Source organism: Tenrec ecaudatus, chromosome 16 (genome assembly GCF_050624435.1).
Source record: "Tenrec ecaudatus isolate mTenEca1 chromosome 16, mTenEca1.hap1, whole genome shotgun sequence".
Lineage (NCBI taxonomy): Eukaryota > Metazoa > Chordata > Mammalia > Afrosoricida > Tenrecidae > Tenrec > Tenrec ecaudatus.
The window spans coordinates 17014864-17033018 of NC_134545.1; the positions used below are offsets into that span (position 1 = coordinate 17014864).

Sequence of the window (18155 nt, forward strand, 5' to 3'; positions counted from 1 at the left end):
TCCCTGTAACAATCTCATCTCGGGAACCCACAGGAGCAGTTCTGCCATGTCCCATACGGTCCACTATGAGGTGGAACCGACTTGATGGCTGTGAGCTTTGGGGGTTTGGGAATCTCTCTGGAGGCAGATCCCCCATGGCCTTTCTTCCGTGGTGCTGGGGTGGGGGTGCACACCCACACAGCCAACCTCTGGAGGACCGGCCAGGCACACAGTAGAGATAGAGACTCCCTGGGGGTGATGACGGGTGTCTGCCACTGCCGCATGCTCTCACACCTCCAGCGTCTTCTCAACCCCTGGAAGCCAGCTCTGCACCCACCCCCACCCGGCATATGGCCTTTGGGGAAAAGGTCCATTCTGGCACAAAAAGCAGAACACAGCCGCTGTGTGCTGTCGTAAAAATTTAATACATTTAATAAAGCGTTTGATCCTGCTTCAACCCGTACGTTAGCTAGGAAACAACAATGCACAACTTTCCAGAGCCTTCCGGGTGTCGGAGAGATACATAATCCTCACAGTTCCAACATCAGCTATAAAAGTACACATCAGTGTTTTCGGTAGTGCAAGATTTTCAGGTGATGAAGAAGTTGAATGAAATGATACACTGTCCCTCCTCACCAAGAAAGGAGCTAATGGTGGCCACCGTGAACCCCAATCTCCAGTCTCCACGGCTCCAGACAGGAGCAGGTTCCTTTCTTGTCAGGCTGACCATGCCTTGCGCACACATCTTTGCGGGAATCGAGCGTTTACAGTGAGAGGTAAGTTCACAGGGTCAGGGCTTACCCACAAAGCGTAAATCATCGTGAAGCACACCAGCTTTCCACCTGCAAACACGGCACACCCTGTCCCTGTGTCTGGCCAGGTGCTGTAGCTGCGCCAGGCCCCGTGGGGCACCAGCATCAGACAATCTCTGAAGAAGGTTCCGTATGTGGAACCTGGGGTTGCCCGATTCCGTGTCCCATGAATGCTCTTGCTGGCAGGTGCTGCTGCTTTGAAAGGAAGCTACGCTCCTCACCCGCTCCACTGCCCAGCAGCAGAAAGGAGCGCTGGGCCGGCCACCCACCAGATGCATGCCAGGGAGGGAGAGGACGGGCGACTGCCAGTGCTGACCCTGGCAGGGCTTGTGCCGGAGCCCCTGCATCTAGGGCTGCGATCTGGCATCCAGGGAAGCAGTGAGCTGGAAGCGCAAACCAAGTGGAAAAGGAAAACCAGCCCGGAGGGTGATGAGTTTCCTGGGCCTCACCTTATGGGCCTGACTCAGTGCAAAGGACTCTGGGTCTCCCTGTGCTGGGGGGAGGAGGGGGCAGGCCCAGGTCCCCTGGGATTGTGCCATCTGCAGGGTGAGGCCACTGCTGAGGGGGCACAGCTCAGGGTAGTGTCTGTTTGCTCCTCGAGTGGACAGATGCCTCCCCCTGGGGACCCCGCAGACTAACAGTCAGTTCCCCCTGGGGACCCCACGAGAGGCGGGGCCTGAGCTGGAGGGGCGTGGCAGCGGCGGGTGGGCGGGGCGGAGACAGTCTGTGCATAGAGCTGGGCGAGGCCTGACCTGAGAGAAGTTTCCAGAAGCGGACCGCGCATCCTCCGCGCCGCAGGCTCTGTGCAGCCCGTGGCCCTGGCCCACACCCCGCGCTCGGGAGGCCTGGGGGTCCCGGGCCTTGTGCGCACGCGCGCAGCCCCCTCGCCGAGTTAAGGGGGAAAGCCACTCGCCACAGGCGCCAAACCAACCGAAGGAAGGGGCAGCGGCTCTGCTCTGGGGTTGACCAGGCCCCGTGAAGGCGGGAAGAAAGGGCCCCCCGATGGGCGGAGCCTGGACATTTATTCCCGCCCCTCCCTGGGCGGGGCCCGTGGGCGGGGCTAGGAGAGCTCGAAGCCCGTGTTCATGCTGATGGCGTAGCGCAGCTTCTCCCGCAGCACGCTCTTCTTGCTGTAGTTGGGCAGCTTGAGCAGGTTGAAGCAGGTGGACGAGGTGGGCAGGCGGCCGCCCGGCTCGCGCTTGCGGATGGTGAAGAAGCCCCGCAGGACGCTGCCCAGGGTGTCCCCGGTGTCCTGCAAGCACGCAGCCCGGGTTGGGGTCTGGGAGGCAGCCCCAGGCAGCCTCAGGCTAGGGCCTCGCACCCCGAGGGGCTCGAGGGCGATGGCCCTAGAGGGGGGCACAGAGAAGCACCCCCACCTCCCCTCCTGCCCTCTCCTGGCCCCCCCCCCACATCCTGTACTAGGTGCACCCTCCGAACAGGGGAACCGACAGGCTAATCCCAGGGGCGTGTGACACACGGGGCAGCTGTGCGCTTGGCCAGCACCTCCCTCTGAGGGGACTCAAGACCGGCTCCCGTCACAGCGAGGGGCCAAGGCGGGTGACCAAGGCAAGGACGGGTCAGGCTCGCCGTACACGAGTGAGCCAGCCCTAAGCTGCCCGCTCTCCTTTGACAGAGGACCAAGTGACTCAGATGCCCAGTGTGCCAACCAGGCCCCAAGGCCCCGTGTGCGCCGCTCTCTCTCAGAGCTGGTGCCCCAGGCCAAGGAGCGCGGCTTCTGAAACTCCTCCTCCTCCTCCTCGGCTCTCTTCCCTGAGCTGCTGCCCCCCAGGCAGTTCCCGAATCTATGGGGCCCCCTGTAGGCAGCCGGTTCCCCTGCCCTTCCGTCTGGGGCGACAGGGGGCCCGGCCTGCGAGGTCTACTCCTTCCCCAGCGGAGGGCGGTACCTGATCATCAGAAACCTCCACACAGCGGATGGAGAAGGGAGGCTTGAGGTAGGCGAATCCCAACAGGGGGGGCCTGGAGCAGCTGGTGACAAACTGTAACACAGGGCGGGGTCAGCGGGGACAGAGCCGCTCTCCCACTTGCCACGGAGGGGCGGGTGGAGCAGGGTGACGGATGGAGCCCCCATCTTTCCTCAGGGGGGGGCTGCCCTTGGGACCCAGACACAGGAATCCTCATCAACAGACAGGAGCAGCTATGTGTGGGCACCAGAAAGCCTGGGACACTAGCCAGAGCCCAGACTCCCAGCCAGGGACGCTGTGAAGTCCCTGGTGCTCTTTCCTCAGAGTCAAGAGCACCCGCTCAGCTGACTGACCCACGGAGCCCAGGGCTGAAAAGCAGCTGGTGGCCACTAGAGAGGGCCTCTCAGGGTTACGAACCAGCCGCAACAGGATACCCACTGCCGTTTCATCTGGCAGCACAGTGCCCACGCTGCCGCCACTGAGTTCACAGGGACCCAGGTTCCAGAATCCCAGATGCCCATGGGGCAACGGTTGAAGGCACTGATAGTTGGCAAGATGTTTACAACATCCTGTTCACTTAGAAAAAAAACAACACCTCATTGCTACTGAATCGATGCCAACTCACAGTGCCACTACAGGTCAGGGTAGAGCTGCCTCTGTATCATCTCTCTCCCAGAGTGGCTGGGAGTTTCAAACTGCTGACCTTGTAACCACTACGCCACCAGGGCTCCTTGTTCAATAAACTATCAGGGAGCAGAAGATTCCGCTTGAACAAAGACCTACACTCACACACACCAGGCGTACAGACAGTGGTTTGCTGACATCACTACCAATCAGCACCATGGGGCTGCTGGCTGGGACCTGAATGCAGCTGCTGATGGCGGCATAGAAGTGGGTTGTGCCTGCCACTGAGCTGGCAGACGTGAACCCTGACTTGGCAGACCCATCCGCTGGCTCTGCTCTGCTGGGAGGTGTGTGTGTTGTGAATGCCGGGACACAATGCAGGAGTGACGCTGGTCTGAAATGCGACGCGGCAGGATGAGAGAGGTGGCTGACGCGTCTGCTTGGCTGTAAAGCAGTAGGTACAGTGTTTGCGTCTCTTAACAAGAGGCAAAGAAGAAAAGAGAGCTGTAGGCCAGGCCAGCACCCACCCACCCTTTCCCCCACCTGCTTGCCCAGGGGACCCTGTATCTGAAGCGAGGGGGGTGCTGCAGGCTGGTTCCAGCCCATCCTAGCTGAGGGCCTGCCTCTGGGGAGAGGACATGCTGATGATATAGGAGGGCCTCCCAAGGGCTGGACTGGCTTCTGGTGCAGACTGCCGCATCAGGGCGCCTCTCTGCACGTGTGAACACAGGCTGGCACAAGGAGAGGGGAGGATACCTTCAGAAACATGGCTCGCTCGTCAGGCGTGAAGTCGGAGGCCAGAATGTCCCACAGCCAAATGATGACCCTGTGGCTGCCGTGAAAGCCGCCGTAGTACACCGTGTGCTTTCTGCGAACATGCCAGGCCCGCGATCACCCCGTGGACGTGGGTGTGGAGCAGAAGGCAGCCCCCACTGCCCACAGCAGCTGAGACCCCACAGCCTGCTCCCACGCTCAGTCCAGGGGCCGGACTCCCCCCCAAGCAATGCCTCTGCGGGGCACGGGAGTGTGTGCACACCCACGGGTCGCTGCCAGAGGAACCCGTCAGGCAAGCATCTCGCTCTCTGGGAGGCCCCAGGAGCCCTGCCCCCGCCCCCCAGCCACCCCTCACTTTAAATCCTCCAGGTCAATCTCTGCGTTGTCACCAGAGATGAGGCGCTGCAGCTCGGGCGTGGAGAACATGCGGATCCACTCGGGTTTGATGATGGAGCGGAAGCCACTGATGAGGGCGGCTGTCTGGCTCTTGATTTGCGTGTGCATGCGAAAGTGCGCCATCAGGTGGATGTAGCTGATCCTGCGGGCAGGGCGGCAGGGAGACCGGGGCTGAACGGCTGCAGGTGACACACAGAGCCCCTGTGCTTCCCCCCAGCACGACGGTGACGACAGGGGCAGTGTCCTGGAACCACACTCTGTGCTCTGCCTCCCAGGGCACGAGAACACAGTCAGGCTCTGGGGAAGAGAGTGGCTTTCATGGGGGCTCAGGCCGGCGTTCCGTTCCACACAGACCCACTCAGGCCCCGCTTAGTCTTCCAGTCCGCTTTCCAAAAGAGAAAAGGGGGTCTCCTGCTGAAGCTTCCATCCACTCCTGGCCAGTCTGGCTCACAGTTCACGCGGGGTTTCCAGAGTGGGCGACAGCGCCCCTGGTGGAGGGCTCGGAGCAGTGGGCGGATTGGTGCAGAAGCAGATTCTTACACTGTTATCTCAGGTGGTCAGCTAGAGCACAAACGTGTCTCAGGGCCAGCCAGCAACACTGAGAAATCTTCCTTCTGAAAGGGGGCAGTAGGAACTGAGGGTCTGTCTCCAGCCTTGGAAACCCCACATGGACTCACTGTGAGTTGGAATCAACCTGAAGGCAGTGGCTTTGGCCTTTGCGGGGGGAGGGGGGGAACGGGGCAGGGTCTCTTGGAGCCGGAACTACTGCATAGAAACAGGCTTGGCTTGGTTTTGGATGGCTACTGATCGCATCTTTTCCCTGCTTGGTGGCCCTATGAATATTCTTTGGTGAATGGTCTGTTCAAATCTCCCGCCAGGTTTTTCATGGCCAAAGGGAGCGATGAATATATATACTTTCTTTCTCCTCAAACGAGGGCAGTGGGTCAAACAAGTTTGGGGGCCTCTGGCCTACAGCTATGCAAAGGCAATCTGGACAGAGGCAGGTGCGTTACAGGTAAGCTCCACGAGATGTCAGAGCAAGTGGCCGCCAAGGTCTCTGGGCCTGTTGTCCTGACCCCAGTGGCCGGGCCTTCACGTCTAATGACACAGGCCAACCACGCCCCTGGGGTCTTCCTGCCAGCATCACTGCCCTCTTAGTGACCCCACAGCTCAGAAGCAAACCTTGAGCTCAGCCAGGGACGATTCTCACAGACCTCCAAATTGGCTGAGCCCAATCCATCAGTTCTGTCCCATAGGCTTAGACCTAGGTGGCGGGCCTTGGCAGTACCCTGCTTTTCCCTTTGGGATCCAGAAGCACATCTGCAGCCCATGAATGTGAGTATTTCCATTGCTGCCCTGCACCCTGTGCAGCAGGTAACAGACACTTTCTAGTTATTGCAAGGTGACAAGTCTGGGAGAGCACCCTCCACCCCCCCCCCCACCACTTAAGAAGCACGAGGTCAGGTATCACCCAGGAGGGAGAACTCAGGTCACCAAGCCCGTGAAATCAGTCAGCAGAACTGCTGTGATGGATGTACAAGGACCCACCTCCCTCCCTCCATCGAGTCAACCTCGGCTCACGGCAGCCCTACAGGACAGAGTAGAACTTCCCCCTGGGGGCTACTGAGGCTGCCAGTCTTCCTGGAAGCAGAAAGCCTCGCCTTGCTCCCGAGGAGCGGCTGGTGGGTTCAAACTGCTGACCTTGAGGTTAGCAGCCCGCCGTGTCACCCACTGTGCCGGCCACCGTCCAGGGCTCCTGCCATCACCCTGCTGGCTTATGCTAAGAGCGCAGGAGCCTTTGTGAAGCATTTCCACAGAGGTGGTGGTGTCAAGGCAGGGCAAGCGGCCCACTCCGTGAACACAGCTCCTACCACCCGCCTGGCCAGGATGCCTGGTGGCACATGGTCTCCGGGGTGGGAGGGGTCTGTAACGTGTCACCTAACAGGTGATGTTGTCAGACTCAGGGTCAGTTAGAGGAGCAGGGATCAGCCTGTCACGGAAGGTGCTCTCTCTCCGTACAACCCCTCAGCATGAGCCTGACTGGGGGCCATCTGCAGGCTACCCCACAGGCAGGCCCGGAACCCACCCCTGCTCCCTGCCTCCCGTCTCCTCTGAGCTCTCTGCTCCTGGCTTTTCCCTAGCACCGTGGCCAAAGGGGCATAGTTGGTTTATCTTAATCCCGAAGCAGTCCGTTCTCCTGATGGCCTCCCCAGTGCACGTCGGCTGACCCCAGGCCGAGGGCACAGCAGTGCCTGGGAACTGTGGGGCTGTGACTGGCAGCTGATCCCAACGACTCCCCAGGAGGGGCCGAGCGCTCCCTTGACGCTCAGATAAACAGTTCGAGCGCTTGGCGGAACCTGGTAGCAAGACTGACAGGGTGATGGAGGGGCAGCCCCTGCCCCTCCTACCAGGCTCTGCTGCTCTGATTCAGCAATTGGGGGGGGGGGAAGAGGGAGAATACACTAGAGGGCTTGGACTCAGAGACCAAACGGAGTGACATCTATAATAGGTTCCTAGTGACAGCTGCCGGCCTCCGCCTCCTCCATTCCCCTGGTTAGCCGCACCAGCAGTCGCCACCGAGTTCTTCTCAGGAGCAGGGCCTTGTCCAGTGCCACGGCCGCCTGCCCTCCCGACCTGTGAGCCCCACCGGCCTGGCTACCTGGCCCCACCGGGAGCCCTCATTAAAAGCCTCCTGCTCTAGGAGCCTGGGCACCTCTGACCTTGGCAGCTCAACTGCTAATAGTAAATGGGATTGAATGCGATTTCCGCGGTGACTAGGCAATGTCACGGTGACACGGACGGTCCCTTTCCACTCCCATCCGTTGTAATGAAAGCTCCACGTGTGGCCCCACAGGCCTGGACGGAGTCGCTGCAGGGCCACTTGGGATACTCACTTGTTTTCATTTGTGACCGGGATGGTCTTGCCTCCGGGGATCAGCTCGTGGCAAACCAGCTGGGGGAGAAGACGGGCAGTGGTCACTGGAGGGGACCGGGTGGGGCCGCACAGACGCCCACGGTCTCAGCAGGACTCAGACATATGTGCTAGGAATCACTGTTCCCCACAACAAGCCAGGCTCTACGGTCCACTTGGGGACCTCTCCTCATCAGTGGTGCAGGTGTCCCCTTAGGTGAGCCTGGCTCAGACAACCCGATGGGGGACGTGCCTGCTGAGGAAGGAACTGTGCCAGGCCCTTAACACAGATGGCAGGGCAGCCGCATTTCTTGGTGGGGGAGAGGTGGAATTATATACATGCCCCGCGGAAACGTCTAGAAGGACGTAGACCACGCGTCAGCCGGGGGCACTCTCTGGGCACTGACACCACAAGGGGGTGTTTTCATTCCACCTCTATGCTCTGGGGGCTGACTGTTCTTTTGGATGTTTGTGTCAACTGCTCCTGTCACGTTCAAGAATCTGTGCACCAACGGGATGCGGTGGGCTTGACCCCACCATCAAAGGGGATGTTGAAATGGCAATGGACCGCGAGAAAAGAAAAAGGGAAAACGCTGGCACGTGCCAAGCCTTCAGCGTAGCAGCAGCGGACAATGACGTGCTCGGTAAGTGTTAGCTACCACCATAGATCAGTCTATCAATAGAAACTCGCTGCCATCGAGACAATGCTGACCCCCGGGGGCCCCAGACTGTCACTGTTTACGGGAGTGGAAAGCCTAGTGTTTCTCTATCAATAGTCACGTGCTTTAAAAGCTAATTTTAACACACGTTCTAGCCATAACCATAAAGATCCAGGAAGGAAAAGTGCAGCCGGAGGGTTTTCCAGCTGGAAGGGCTGAGGAAGCCCCCTGCACCCCCACAAGATGGTTCGGGGGACACCTGGGGTCCGCTGCTCATCAGAGAAGGCCCCAGCGAGGTGATGACCCCGCTCTATCTCTGTGAAGGCCGAGGAGGTCTGCGGTGACAAGGCTCAGCCAGGGCTTCGCGCCCCGAGTCTCACAGCCCTGTCCTCCCCCAGCAGGGGCTCCTGCTGCTCTGGCCCCTCAGGAGGAGGACAAGGCCTGTGGGCTCCCCAATCCCGCCAGGGGTCCAGCTCTGGACCACGTGGCTCAGGGAGCCCAAGTGACCCCGCTGTGGTGACACAGGCACTGCCAGGCGTGTGGCTTGAGGCCCACACGGGCTCACACAGACACCCGTCTACCGGATGCGACGTGAGGGCACGGCACACAGAGGGAAGGGCACAGCAGCAGGAAGCCCTGTGGCCCTGCTCCCAGGCCTCTTCTCTGCCCGCCCTGCTCTGGGCCCCGCGTGACCCAGGGCAGTGTTCTGTGGGAGGCGTCTCCCCACTCGTGACACCATCCCCCTCCAGTGCTCCCCATGGTGACCACAGGGAAGCAGGGCTTCCCTCGGGAAGGATCCTATAAGCAGTGCGGGGTCTCTGGAGGGCGCTCCGGCTGAGCTGGGAGGGTCCCAAGAGGGGAGGCGCAGCCTGTGTCGGGGTCTCCTGAGGAGGCCACCAGGCAGGGCAGCTCTCCAGGCCCAGAGGAGAGGAGGGGAGGGATGCCTTGGCTGGAGGCCTGCCTACCTGACCCATGACGTCCTCATCGTATGACAGCGTCAGGCCCAGGTCAGCGATGTCCCCATCGTAGCGCTAACACAACAGAGAAGGGGGTGGGTTGAGGCCGAGGAGAAGTGGGCCCCTCGCTCCCGAGAGGCCTGCCTTTGGCCAAATGACAGCTTGAAGCAAAGGCCAAGGCCCCCATGCCCTTGTGGAAGGGGGACCGTGTGAGTCTGCACCAAGAGGCCGTGGCCTCGCCACCACAGGCGGGAGGGCAGGATGTGCATTTTATGAGCCCACAGGACAAGGCTGTGAGTTCCCACTGATCCCCCTTCCACACTGACCTTGATGGAGGTGAGGTTCTTATAGAACTCTGAGTCCAGAGAAGGCAGCTCGTCCACGGAGCTATAGAAGACGCTATGGTGGTGGCCGAGCAGCTGGCTCAGGAAGAAGGAGGCGAAGGGCACGTCCACCACGATGCCCTGTGTGGGGGGAGACGGCCCTGAGATTGGCCAGCCAGAGTGGGCGCTGGCTCTATGACCTGACTGGGGTGGCCCTGGGGGCCCTGGGTGGCTCGTGACAGGGCCAGGACGCATCCACGTTTTCAGTAAGGGTCGTCCCCATCACTAACTAGCAGGACCAGGGCCTTGTGGGATGTGATGGCAGAGTGGGCTGGGTGCAGGGCTGACTGCCAGGCCCAGTGGCCCTGTGGGGACTGAGCCTTGAATGGGAGGTATGAACACAGAGTGTGACCAGGCTCTCAGCACCGAGAGAGGCGGGGGTGGAGGAGCAGAAGAGGTGGGGAAGCTTCCAGAACCAGACAGCTGAGGCAGGTCTACCAGGGCAGGCCACAGGCACTTTGCAGGTCTTTCTGGCCACAGGGCAGTCTGAAGCGGGGCTGGGGGAGTCGATGAAGAGGCCAGGGAGTGCCCTCAGTCCCACTTTACACAGAGAGTGGAGCAGAGGCAAGCTGGGTGGGCAGGAGAGACTGCGCGTCCTGGGGGCCAGGGGAGTGGAGCAGAGGGCAGGCCTTTCTTCTCTGGGTGGTAGTCAAGCGCTGGCTTGCTTGTGCCTCCCAGGGCGTCTCTGCAAGGGCCCCCAACATCAGGCCCCTTCTAACTCTCCAGAACCCCACAGGGCAAAGTAGAACTGCCTTTCCAGACTCCTAGGGGCCCAGCAGCACAGGGTAGAACTGCGCCTGTGGCTCCCCCAGAGCAGAACGCTTGACGGGAGCAGAGAGCCTCCTCTGTTTCCTACGGAGCCACGGGGAGTTCCACACTGCTGACCTTGTGTGGTCAGTGGCCCAACGTGTGAGCACGCCACCAGCATGGGCCCTGCTGTCTCCGCAAGGCGCCCGAGTGCCTGGCCCGGGTCCCTGCAGCCTTTTCCTGCACGCTCTCCTTCCAGGTTCCTTCCTGGGCCTACCTCATACACCGCCTTCCCCAGCATCTTCCCCACAAACTCAAAGAGCTGCAAGTAGTCCTCGTGGATGGAGGAGGTGGGAGAAGGGTACAGCCTCTCGTCCCCACTGGTGGTCTGCGAGACAAGAGGGCGAGGTCAGGAAGCAGAGTGACCTGCCTGGGACGTGCCAGCCCAGCCCAGCACGCTGGGTAACTTCTGTGGGTGTCCCCCCCACCCCCTGCCCCAGGGCACCTTGAACAGGTTGAGTGCCGGGTCGAACACTCTCTTGATGATCTCCTCCAGGAACTCCTTGAAGACGCCGTCCTGGTCGATCCCGGCCTCGTCCACCCCAAGGTCGTTGACAAACTTCACGCGGATCACGCCCTTCATGGCGTGCTGGGACAGCTGCCGGAGCTGCTCGTAGCCGTCCTGCCGAGTGCGGGCCGCCCCTTAGGAACCTGAGGCCCTCCGTGCCACCCATGACCCCCCCCCCCAGCTCGGGGCCCAGGGAGACCAGCTCTCGCCTGCTTCCCGGCCACAGCCTGCTGCAAAAAGGGATGCATCTTGGGGGTCTGACTTTCCAGCTCTCTGGCAGAGGGAAGCTTCCCTCGGGATCAGGACATGCAGCAAGGTGGGGACGGAAGACATGCTGGCAGCAAACACACTGGCCCCAGGATAGGCGCCTAGCGCCCAGCCCACTCTGTTGCTGAAGCTGAGAAGTGACCCTTTGTGGCCTTGGTTCTGCCTCCGGCAGGGTGAGAAGTCAGTTGGCCCAGAGTGTCTCTAAGGTTCTTCTGGTTCTGGGACAGGGGTTCTAGTCCAAATGCAGCCTGGCCTGAGAGGTGGGTTCTCCCTGCAGGGCTTTAGCACCTGGAAGCCCATTGGAAGGGCCGGCTTCCCAGACAAACCACAGCCCAGGAATCGCAAGACAAGGGCCCTGTGGCCAATGGGCCTCACACCAGTCTCCGCTGCCCCTTGTGTCCAAATCTTGCAAAAGCCACGGGCTCTTGCATTCTACTGGTCAGAGCATGGGATGGAAAACAAGGGGAGGGAGGCTCTGCCCCTCCTGATTCCATCTGACCAGTGCGCTCCAAGCAAGGCAGGGGGAAGATGGGACACCTCTCTTTTGATGTCCCTGAGAGCTCAGTGTGAGAGTGACATCTGCATTTCCCAGATGCCGGACCACTGAGCAGGGGGTGGGGACACAGTGCCCACTCACAGGGGTGCCCCCAGTCTAGGCACCTCAGCCTCTTCCAGGGGGTGGCGGGCCAGTGGGTGAGGGCACTGGGGGCTTTTTGGAAGATAGGGGCAGTATGTCAGGATCAATAAGCAAAGTTCTAGGGAGGGGACACTCCATAACCCCATTGGGCAGCCCCTTCTCTCCATGTCCAAGCAGAGGCTGCATACCAGAGGTCCTGTGGCTCGGTGGCCACGTGAGACCACAGACTCCCCTGGCTGCCCTACACTACAGAGCATGTTCCTGGAGCTGTGGCCAGGCAAGAAGACCACACGCACGGGCCAGGGCGGCAAGCCGAGCCTCTGCTGGGGATGTGCCTGGGCTCTGCCCCCAACTGCACGGCTGGCAAGACTGGCTCTACACAACTAGGGGGCGCTACCTCCCCTGGGGGGGGCAGGTGTGGGCTGCCCGCAGTGGACATTGTCGGGTTAATGTGGCCAGGGCTCTGCTCCAGTCAAATGCACGTGTGTGGGCCGCCCGCAGTGGACATTGTCAGGTTAATGTGGCCAGGGCTCTGCTCCAGTCAAATGCACGTGCGAGGCCAGGGTCCAGGCACACATGTGGTGATGAAGGGAGGTAAGCTTGGACACGCAGAGAGTCCTCACGCAGCAGCAACCTGCACCAGGCCACTGGTGTCTCTGAGGTTCGGGGCCACAGGCGAACACTCAGTTCTATAGTCGACATGTGGGGCTCAGCTAATGTCACCCCTATACTCCAGCCCACGCACTTGCAGGGGAGCCTGGGAAAAGCGCTTACAGCCTGGGGCGGGGCGCTCTGGCCTGCCTAAGAACACCCAAGAGGAACCCTGCTGGGGTGGTGGGTATGAACGCACTTCGGGCAGCTCAATGCAAGGTCAGCAGTTCGAAACAGCAGCCGCTCTACGGGAGAAAGATGAGGCTTTCTCCCTGATGAAGAGTGGCAGTCTTGGAAATGCAGGGGACAGCTCTGCCCTGTCCTAGTGGGTGTTCAGGAGTGGGCATGGACTCGACGGCAGAGTCTGAGTGAGAGGCACCCAGATACCAACTGCACTTGAGAGCCCACAGACAGTCTGACGCCCTGGCTCTGGGGCAGGCAAAGGGGACACTACATCTGACGCTCTGGCTCTGGGGTGGGCAAAGAGAATACTACACCGCAGGTTCTAGAACAGAGACCGGCGTATCAAACAGCTCTTCAGTGCAGTCCATGGGACAAAGGACCCCATTCCTGCTCCCAGAGCTGGATTTCAGGGCCACTGGACCTGGGAGGGACAAGCCTGGTGCAGAGGCAGGTCCTACCCCTGTGGGCATCACTACTTACCTCCAACATCCGGGACCGGCGGATGGTGATGTGGGTGACGTGCGGGGAGGCGGAGCTGGTCTCCACAAGCCCCAGCTTCTCCTTCTCCTTGGTGACCATGTTCCGAAACAGGAGGACTCTCTGCCGAGAGCAAAGGTGGAATCAGGAGCCCCGTCAGCACCCTGCTGCCCTTTCAGAGCATTTCACAACCCCCGGAGACGCGGCACGGGAGGGGTCAGTGGAAGGACCCAGCAGGAGCTACGGCTGACCCTGGAACAAGGTGTGGTCGGGGGCGCCGACCCCCTGGGCAGTTGAAAAATCTGTGTCTAAATTCTTCTCCCTCAAAATGTAACAACTGATGGTCTGCTGTCCTAGGGGCAACGGCTGGCTGCATCCACGCCCAGGAAGGAATGTGCCAGACAGAGGGGTCTGGCAGCAGCTAGAACAATACCAAAGAAGAAAATCATCCTCTTTCAGCTACTGATCTGCCGTCGGAACCCAGTGGCCAGACCAGGTGCAGAGGCTACAGGAGAGATGCCCCTGACTTAAAGGAAATTAATGTTATGAATTGAAAATCAGACACATTCCCACAGTAACCTTTGCACGGTCAGAAATCTTAAAAAATGACCTGACTGTATAAATCTCTTTGATCTTTTAAAAATCTGTGTCTCCCTTCTTCCAGTACTGCTCCTCAATGGTCCCCTGAAAGGGAGCAGCCTGGTGCCACCGTGGTTATTCATGGGGCTGCCAGGCCAGCGGTTCAAAACCACTAGGCGCTCAGTGGAAGAGAGACGAGGCTTTTGACTCCTGTGAAGAGTTACAGTCCGGGAAACCCACAGGGGCAAGTCTATCCTGTCCTATGTGGTCACTTGGGGTTGATGACAGTGCGTTTTGGAGCCCCTGAATGCACCCTCCCCTCCTCCCCATTCTCAGGTTTCTGGACAGGCCCAAAGAAATGCCCAGCAGCTGCGTTCATCAGGCAGCTTTAGGCTTTAATGAGGCAAGCATCAGCCTGACTGACTTCATGATGACTTGTCCTAAGGACGTGGGAGCAAGACAAAGCAAAACACAGGTGAGTTAAAAATTTCAGAGATGTTCAACTTCATCCTTCAATAAAGACAAACCCCAAATCAAGCTCACTGCCGTCAGTCGATTCTGACTCATCGGGCAGCTGGCAGGGCAGAGCAGAGGTGCCCCGTGGGTTTCTGAGGCTGTAGATGTGACAGCACAAGAAGTCTCATTGCTCTCCAAGGAGGACAGGGGTGTGCTGACGGGTCACGTCTACCTGTTGGTCCCTGTACAGCTTCTGAAGTCAGACTGGATACCACCACCTTCCGTTCCTATGCCCTGTGGGGCTGCATGTTGTGGATCACAGCTACCCAGGAAACCTAGCCTGCCCAATGTGGCGCGGGGTGGGATGTGGCGGGGAGGAGGAGAACAGAATTTCCCCACAAACATTTTGAAGCATGTAATGCCGCTGGAAAGACTGCCTTGCAATCTAGGGTGGAAGGCGAGCTGCCTTTGAGCCAGGAGTTCTCATGGAGAGCCAGAGTCCCCAGGGTTCCCCTAGCAGAGTCAGAGTGTCCCGGACACCCCAGGGCTCCCCCGTGCACCGAGGGTGAATGGGAGACGCACAGAGACTCCAGCCGCCACGTTCTGGGAACCTCACCTCACAGGGCCGAATCCCGGGCGGGCAAAGTGCCGGGTTTTAAATCAGACCCCAACAAACTGGACAGGGGCCCGCGAGAGGAAGGGCCGGAAACCCTTGCAACAAGAACTACTCGGAGAAGCTAAGGATTTGGAAAACAACTGACTCTGCACTCCCACGTCCACCGCAGCCGCACCCACAACAGCGAGAAGGCAGAACGACCTAAAGGCCCCTCTGTGGGAGAATGGGCCAAGAAAGCGGTCCCCCCACACGACGCGGAGGCCTACGCTTGACTGAAGAACACGGCGGAACCCGTGACGCCGGTGGACGTGGAGGGCAGTGTGGTGAGTGAAGTTGGTCAACCAGAGAGGGACCACCGTTACAACGCAGGGGAGGAGGAGGGAAAGCGCAAGACAGAAAAGGCTTTCATGCGGAGAGAGGGGCTCTGACGCTGGTCCGCAGGGGTGCAGTGAGGAGGGAGGGAAGGGGAGCAATAGGCCAGCCCAGGGGGCGGCAAACTTTTGAGAGAAGAGCCAGGCCCGCCTCTCACAATTCGAAATGACCCAAGAGCCATGCTTTCACAAACCAGTGAAAGTGTCGCTATCTGGGTAACAGGCTGTAAATGGAACAATGATAGGCTAGCTTCCATTCCAGTTTCACCTCAGAGCACAGGGCTCCCAGGCTGCAGGTTGCCACCCCCTGGGCGACACTAAGGGTGGATGGGGGGTGGAGGGTGTTAGTGAACCTGGGTGAAGGACAAGGTTAATACACAGAAGGGAGATGGAGAAACAAAAGGGGGGGGGAGGAGCACAATCAAACCACTGGGAGATAGGATAAGCTGTCCAATGAAAAAACATTGACCAAAACATTGGCCCCATATGTAACCCCCCACCTAATGTGCACTCAAACCTGTGGAGGGAAAAAAACGAACCCAAGCTCCTCCCCGAGGAGGCTCACTCTGTCCACGGCCAGCTTCAGGGCTTCCCGCCCGACGGCTTCCTCTGGGATCTCGCCAGTTGGACTCTACTTCTGGGCCCCCAACGGTACCGTGGTCTCTCACCCTGGGGCTCGAACATGCTTTCCCCTTAACTCTCCCCTCCCTCCCAGCTGCTTCAGGTCCTGGCCTGTCTTCCCTCGGCCTCTCTCTCGCTTCCTGAGCGGCCCTCTCAGTCCCCGCGTCCTGGCCCTTAGCGCGGCAGGTGGCATCGAGCAAGACTGGGCTCGCGTCTATCACAAAGAAGAGGTCCCTGGGTGGTGGACGTGAAGGCTGGCGAGTCAAACCCGCCTGGGGTGCCAGGGAAGGCCTGCAGCTGCCCTGCTCCCGAGGGTTACAGTCAAGAGAGACCGAGGGAGCACGGTTGGAGCCTGGAAACTACCGTGAGTGAACCAGACTCAGACGCAGGACGCCACTCACAGCATGGCGTTTCCTTTTTCGCGGGGAGTGCGTGAGGCAGGGACGTGGCAGAAGGAGAGGGAACCCATGCACGCTCCACACTTTTCTGAGTCACCAGGATGGGGCGGAGACGCTTTCTGAATTCTTGCACTTGCTTAATTGGTCCCTCCCTCACGCCTGGGCACCGGGGAATCTCGGGGACGTCTCGGCTGGAGGTTTGCATCTCCTAGAGCCTGGTGTGGAATCTTAATTCCACGTCTAGGAGAGAGACTCCGGACACTCCACTGGCCCGCGATGGGTGGCTGTGAGCGAGCGAATGCACAGGAAGAACCCAGAGCTGGTGAGCAGCCGGGCCAGCCACCCGCCGCAGTTGGCACAACTCACGTTTTTGTGGGGAATGACGTGAGGGAGGTACTGCAGGATCAGCTGTGCCCGCTTCCGGTCCTTGTCCAGTTCTTGGAAGAGCACGCTGGGCTTGAGGTCCCTGAAAAAAAGAAGAAAAGACATGGGGCCAGGGGGGGCAGGTAAGGCTGGAAGACCGTTGTCGAGCGCAGGGCCAACTCCTGCCTGCTGCCTGTGCTCTGAGTGGGACCGGCCTGGAGGGCCTGTAGACGGCGGCCCTTCCATGGCTGCAGCACGGGTGACCTGGAGGGTTACACCGTGACCTGCTGACCCCTGGTCTGGAGCCACAGCTTCTGGAGCTACATCTGAGCTGATGTCCCATGGCGCAAGTCCTGCAGGATGAGTCCCCGTGGCCCCTAAACATCCAGCTACAGGCTTTCCCTGGGGACTCCTGCCAGTACCCTGACACTGGCCTCGCACAGCTGAAGGAATGTCCCATGCCTGTTTGGACAGGAGACTCTTACGAAATGTGGCCTGGTCTTGGCAACACTAATCGTGTTCAATGTAAGCATCGCCTAGCTGAAGCGGCTGCTGAGGGACCCGTGCTGACAGCGCCTCAGAGAAACGGGCTTGCTTCGTGAGGATGAAAGGCCAGGACGCAGGAGGGGTGGTCCTGCTGGCAGTGGATGGTGTACAGCAGTGTGGTCCATTACGTGGCCACAGTCTCTGTTACGCCCTTTGCTGCTGGGGCCCCGTCTGAGGTGCTGGGGCAAGGGACGAGGGAAGGAGGGAGGGTCAGTAGGGTTCTTGGTGACTGCCACCCTGCAGGGTGTAAAAAGCCAGACATGGGGAATCTCACTACCAGCAAGGGAGAAGAGCCAGGAGTGGAGCGCATCCTGTGGATCCCGAGATCCCTGCGCTGTGCACCTCCTTGACGCGGGAGACAACTCTGAACCGGAGGCATGGAAGCAGCAGAACAAGACTCAGGGCCTGTGGCAGAGTGGCTTCCCAGCCCGGAGGCTGGCTTGTGGAGTGGGATACCTCCAGGCACTTAATTGGGGGAGCTGGGTTTGCTGACCTGTGGAACAAGAGCCAAGAGCCCCCTAGGCTGGAACCCAGGTGAACAGGAGAGAGTGCTGCGGTGGGGCAGTGTGTCAGAATTAGGAGGGTGGGGTGGGCTGGGGCTCGCCCACCCTGGCCTCCCAGGAACCAGGCTTGGACAATGCTAACGTGGAGCTGGATTCTCCTTTCCCCTTGTGAAGCCGGAGGGCGGACGTCACCCCGGGTCATCTCTTTCTGCAGGTGTGCCTGTGGCTCGCTCCCCGACCCCAGCACTCACTTCCGCAGCCAGTGGTCTTCGGGGGTGAAGCGCCGGCGGCAGTCCCGCTCGTACAGCACCATGAGCCAGCCGTGCACAGCCTGGAACAGCTCCAGAGTCTCGCCCTTGGCGTTTTCTGCAGGACACAGAGGTGCTGAGTCAAGCTCAGGGCTGGGAGACGGGGAACTAGAGGAGGGAGAGGTCCTCCCCTCACCCCCTTTGGGTCCACCCCAAGGCCTCGAGCTCCCTCCCTCTGGGTATTATGGGAAGCCAGGCACAAGAAGGCACTCTACGTGCCTGCCTGACTTAAGGGACCACTTAGCCCTAACCTTTCCCGCTGCCTCCCACCTTAGTGACTAAAGGAAGGTCTCACGGGGCCACCGGAAACACACGTCTCATCTAACGTGTGAGCTGCTCTGCACTGGAAGAACATGGAAATCAGCCCAACGGACCCAAAGGACAGACATGGGGACAGAGGAATCGTCCTGAGTAGCCCTCGCCACATACATGAGGCAGAGCCTGAAGA

General features: G+C 60.0%; 1 protein-coding gene across 3 annotated transcripts in view; it reads right to left on the reverse strand.

Moving 5' to 3' along the window:
• Nucleotides 1-385: 385 nt before the first annotated feature.
• UBE3B (ubiquitin protein ligase E3B) overlaps nucleotides 386-18155 on the reverse strand; it is a 42731-nt gene continuing 24961 nt past the window's right edge. For 2 of the 3 annotated variants that reach the window (XM_075534077.1, XM_075534078.1), the window contains exons 16-26: nucleotides 17651-17765; nucleotides 16354-16453; nucleotides 12950-13069; nucleotides 10669-10845; nucleotides 10441-10551; nucleotides 9360-9497; nucleotides 9043-9108; nucleotides 7402-7460; nucleotides 4467-4649; nucleotides 4094-4205; nucleotides 2799-3781 (exon numbers count right to left, since the gene is read on the reverse strand). In XM_075534077.1, coding sequence (XP_075390192.1) covers nucleotides 3449-3781; nucleotides 4094-4205; nucleotides 4467-4649; nucleotides 7402-7460; nucleotides 9043-9108; nucleotides 9360-9497; nucleotides 10441-10551; nucleotides 10669-10845; nucleotides 12950-13069; nucleotides 16354-16453; nucleotides 17651-17765 — 1514 coding nt within the window. In that variant the 3' untranslated portion in view covers nucleotides 2799-3448. The other variant, XM_075534079.1, reaches the window with a different exon arrangement.